A 4906-nucleotide genomic window follows, 5' to 3' on the forward strand; every position below is an offset into this window, starting at 1 on the left:
GGGGTGTTATTGGATGAGGAATTTTAATGGATTTCACTTAGTAGTGGATTTTAGAATTCAATAGATTTCTAATGCATTAACGTGGATTTGTTGGCATTCTTAGTGGATTTGAATGGCATTCTAGTGGACTTTATTATTTTTGAAGTTAAAGAAAAAAAAAAATTTACCCATAATTATGTTGTTATCGAAACACCAAGGTAAATAAATTGAATTAACCGATTAGATTCCCTGCACGAAACTGAACTGAAGTAACCCATTTGCAGGCCTCAGATGCTTTTCATTGTTATCTCATTTGTACCATAAATTATACCAACATGAAAATATGAGAAACTGTATTTCCCAAAATATTTAGAACCAACAACTTACCGTGGGACAAGGGAGAAGACATACCCTGCAATGGCTCTAAGAAGCACTGCATTTGATTCACTTTAATCTCAGGATGCTCTGAAGCCATTGTTGTGCCTCTTTTCCTCTACAACATTGATCCCTGCATCCAAAGAAATTGATAGATGGGATCTGTAAGAAATAAAGTCTGATAATTGATAGATGGGATTTGTAACTCCTTTCTATTACAAATTTGATATCCTTCCTGCAAATCCAATCAGAGTATAGAGGAAAGACAAGCATATGGTATGATATCATACTCAACGCTTAAGCAAAAGACTCTTCAACACCCTTTGACTTCAGCTCCTCTCTGCTTTCTCAATGAATCCAGCCACATGAGAGTACAATTACAAGGGCTGATATTAATATTTGGTTTATGTAACTCTGATTTTGTCAGTTTCTGTTACTCTGATTTTGTTATTTACAAACCGAGTGTCTCACTAAAACAGAACAACAAAGTAAACTCTTGTTCTGTTCTGTGAAAGAGGAAGAAGCTTTTGCTTCTAACAAAATCTAACGGAGCATTGAGAAAGAGAAGAACAAGAGGAACCTTGATTTTCCTGATGAGGTAAGGAGTGATGTCTCTTGCATTGTACAGTTTCGGATGCCATTTTCCCTCAGACCAATCGACATGTGTGACCGACGTTGCGATTTCTAACCGGCATTGGCTAAGCTCACCAAGCTAGAAGAAGAACTCATAGCTTCTTTCTCTCCTCATAATCTGTGCTGCTTCTAGTGATACTCGAAACACAACTTCTTCTGCATCCAAAGACATGCACTTGGTAGTTTGTAATTTGCTGGTGCCATTTCCAGCGCTTGAACTTGCTGTAATAATCAGCAACTGAACTGGATTTTAGAAAAAGGTAAGTCTCGGAAGCATCGCGAGATGGTCGATTCGGTGAACACGAGGATGTCGACGACGACGAAATTACCGGATGTTATTGATTTCATCAGGAGAAGTTTTATGAAAAATCTTCAAAATTTGTTAAGATTGTGTTTGTTCGTGTTTTGGATGTAAAATACATCAAAATCTAAAGTGAAACAAAATCCATTGGAAATTGAATAACAACGATTTTACAATGCTTTAAAATCATCCAACAAATTTTTAATCCAATAACAGCAGATTTTATTATATTTTTTTAAATACCTAATTGAATAACGCTGGATTTTGAAATACACTCAACTCCATTAAAATACAAGATTGAATAACACCTCTAAAGCTATAGTAAAGTAAACGGTGGCGTATAAAACATACTCACAAAGTTCTATGTAATCGACGAGTAATAAATGCTGAATTATAAAACCTCTTTTTACAGAAACAAAGTCCATTTTTCATTACTACAACTTACAACAACATGTTATAGTAGATTAAAAAAAAAAAGAAAAAAAAAAATAGGATATTCGATTTCATTGACGAATGTACGGAACGGTTATTACGAAGCGCGGACGCGACTAAACGAGAGTGCAAAAAGCCGCCTCTTTTATTGACTGCTTGACTCTCGTGTCCACTAGATACATTCCTAATTAAGGAACGTGTTATCTCTATTGTATCGTGGTCGTTATCTCTGATATTACTTCTTCTTGTTGTTTTTGCCTAACCTAGTTTGCATAATTTTTGGATTAATTTCAGGCCGGTAAGCAATACGTGATCATCACTTGATTATCCCCGGATTAATTTAGCAATAGCGTGGTACTAATTTCAGGCCGGTTATTGTCATTGGATCATATCGGTTGAGTTGTGAATGAGCATATAAAACAACTAACGCAAGTGAATGTATGATTAGGACAAGTCAAAACAAAACAACTCAAATATAAACAAAAAGTGAAAAATATTAGAAGCTTTATCTTGACAGCACTAAAACCAAAACACAAAAGACCCCTTTAGTTCTGTCCCACACATTTACAAAAGTATCCCCTTTCAGAGGACTTATTTTGACTTCACATACGGCCACACCGACTTACTTACTCCTCTGTTCTCTTCTTTCCAAAACACACTGATCAGATCTACATTTTCTTTGTTTCTATCACTTTCTCTTCATATTCTAGCGCTGTCTGTAAGTATCTATATTCATTTATGTGTGTGTGGTTCACATGTTTTTCTTTTTGTTATCATACATAAATACAACTAATCCATTTGCAAAGTTTGATGTGATGTTCTGATTTGGTTTATTTGTATATGGATCTTTATGAATATAGTTCCAAATTTATGTACTAAAAAACAGGGAAAAGATGAATAATCCAAGATCGGTCAGTCCTTTGGTTTCTTCAGCAAACCCAGATCTATTTCAAAACCAACGTCAATCTAGTTGCAAAGAGTTCTCGAGACTAGAGACACGAAACGGGGGGAGGAAGATGAATTTCCATCATTCCAAGTCTATGCCTCGAGGTGCCATGTTTCTTGATCAAGAAACTTGTAGAAACTTCCACGACAAGAGGTATGACCTGTTCAGGACCATGTCAGGGAAGCTCGAACGTCAGATTTCGAATTTACGTGGAAAACCCATCGAAAGTTCGTTGCAGGATAAAGAGATCACTGAATCTTTAACCGCTGATAGATTCTTTGATGCTCTTCAAGGTCCCGAACTTGAAACCCTCAAGGTATTATATTTATTCATTCTTTTATGCTTATGCATGATTCGTTCTTGTGTTTGCTGGTTTAATTGGTGGTTTAACAGCAGAAGGAGAAGATAGTTCTGCCTGAGGACAAAACGTGGCCGTTTCTTCTACGTTTTCCGATCACATCGTACGGGATGTGTCTTGGTGTAAGCAGTCAAGCCATCATGTGGAAGACCTTAGCAACCACAAACGCCGAGAGGTTCTTGCACGTGACTCAAGTGATCAACCACGTGCTCTGGTGGATCTCTCTTCTCCTCCTCCTCGCCGTTTCCATCACTTACCTCCTCAAAACCATCCTATACTTCGAGGCGGTCCGCCGTGAGTTCCGGCATCCGATCCGAGTCAACTTCTTTTTCGCTCCTCTCATATCAATCCTCTTCTTGGCACTTGGAATCCCACACTCCATCATCTCGCATCTTCCATCTACACTTTGGTACTTCCTTATGGCTCCAATCTTGTTTCTTGAGATGAAGATTTACGGACAGTGGATGTCTGGTGGACAACGACGCCTCTCCAAAGTCGCTAACCCTACAAACCACCTTTCTATTGTCGGTAACTTCGCTGGAGCACTTCTAGGAGCAACAATGGGGTTGAAAGAAGGACCAATGTTCTTTTTTGCCGTGGGGTTGGCTTATTATTTGGTCTTATTTGTGACTCTCTATCAGAGACTTCCCACAAACGAAACCTTACCTAAAGAGCTTCACCCTGTTTTCTTCCTTTTTGTGGCTGCACCGGCAGTCGCTTCCATGGCCTGGACCAAGATCTCAGCCTCTTTTGATCTCGGTTCGCGTCTCGCTTACTTCATCTCCTTGTTCTTGTACTTCTCTCTGGTAAACTTTTTTCCCAATTAACGTAGTTCCAGTAAGCTAGATCTAAGTTGCTTATCCCACAAGAAATGTTAACTACTTTGCCTGCCGTAATTCTTGTTTCAGGTTTGTCGGATTAACTTCTTCCGCGGATTTAGGTAAGCTATTTCTTTAACTGCACGGTATGACCAAAAATATGAAAAATAAGATGGATGTTATCTGACATAATTATTGTAAAAACGTCAGATTCTCGCTAGCTTGGTGGGCGTACACGTTTCCAATGACGGCAGTGGCCAGCGCAACAATAAAATATTCAGACGAAGTAACGGGAGTAGCAACTAAGATACTGTCGGTAGTGATGTCGGGAGCAGCAACTGTGACGGTGATAGGTGTGCTAGGATTGACGGTGATGCACGCTTTTGTACAAGGTGATCTCTTCCCTAATGACGTTGTCATTGCCATAAGCGCAGAGCAACCGAAGCAGAAGAGATGGTTCAAAAAAGGAAGCTTGCGAAATAGTGATCAGAGATGTCTAAAGGTTATGGATCCGGAAGATAATGAAACAGATTTAGAATCTCCACCATTCATAAAAGTAGATTGTCCTCCCAGGGTAAGGAATTCAAATTAAAGATCATTCTTTAAATGAAAAAAAAGAAAAGAAAAGGCCTTGGTACGTAAAAGTCTCACACTCAGTTAAGTTTGATCATAATATTCTTGGAAGAAACAGAGTGATCATGAGCATTAGGTTCAAACAATAATAAAGTTTTGGGGATACCGGATACATTAATTGATATGATTTGCTTTAATTTTTGAAAAATAATCATAATCTCGTGTTATACGATTCGAAACAAAATGATTGGGTTAGTCAAAACCACTTTCACACCTTCAAACCAAATCACATCTAAGGAACAAGTCTCGTGTAAGTGAGAGAGTACGTAAAATCATGTGAAACAAGCTTCATATAGTCAGATGCAGTCTTCTTTTAGTCACACCAAACCAACCACGACCTTCACAATATCAGTACTATAATAACGAGGTAGATCATATCCCGTCGAAAATAGTGTGTAGACGACACGACAGTTGCGTTATGTTTGATAATC

General features: G+C 38.3%; 1 protein-coding gene across 3 annotated transcripts; it reads left to right on the forward strand.

Moving 5' to 3' along the window:
- LOC104717427 (S-type anion channel SLAH2-like) lies at positions 2250-4580 on the forward strand. Of its 3 annotated transcripts, none has more exons than XM_010434981.2 (5): positions 2250-2438; positions 2581-2982; positions 3060-3830; positions 3933-3964; positions 4053-4580. In XM_010434981.2, exons 2-5 carry the CDS (start codon positions 2614-2616, stop codon positions 4432-4434), a joined length of 1554 nt encoding a protein of 517 aa, XP_010433283.1. In that variant the 5' UTR covers positions 2250-2438; positions 2581-2613; the 3' UTR covers positions 4435-4580. The 3 variants fall into 3 exon arrangements, with proteins under 3 accessions (XP_010433283.1, XP_010433282.1, XP_019086154.1); XM_010434980.2 differs by having other exon boundaries at positions 2252-2438; positions 2607-2982; XM_019230609.1 differs by having other exon boundaries at positions 2253-2438; positions 2607-2982; positions 3063-3830.

Source organism: Camelina sativa, chromosome 10 (assembly GCF_000633955.1).
Source record: "Camelina sativa cultivar DH55 chromosome 10, Cs, whole genome shotgun sequence".
Classification (NCBI taxonomy): domain Eukaryota; kingdom Viridiplantae; phylum Streptophyta; class Magnoliopsida; order Brassicales; family Brassicaceae; genus Camelina; species Camelina sativa.

Coding starts and splice junctions, on each gene's coding strand:
- LOC104717427 (XM_010434981.2), top strand. CDS start 2,614: ATGAATAATCCAAGATCGGTCAGTCCTTTGGTTTCTTCAGCAAACCCA. Junction 2,983..3,059: donor CCGAACTTGAAACCCTCAAG/GTATTATATTTA, acceptor GTGGTTTAACAG/CAGAAGGAGAAGATAGTTCT. Junction 3,965..4,052: donor AACTTCTTCCGCGGATTTAG/GTAAGCTATTTC, acceptor TAAAAACGTCAG/ATTCTCGCTAGCTTGGTGGG.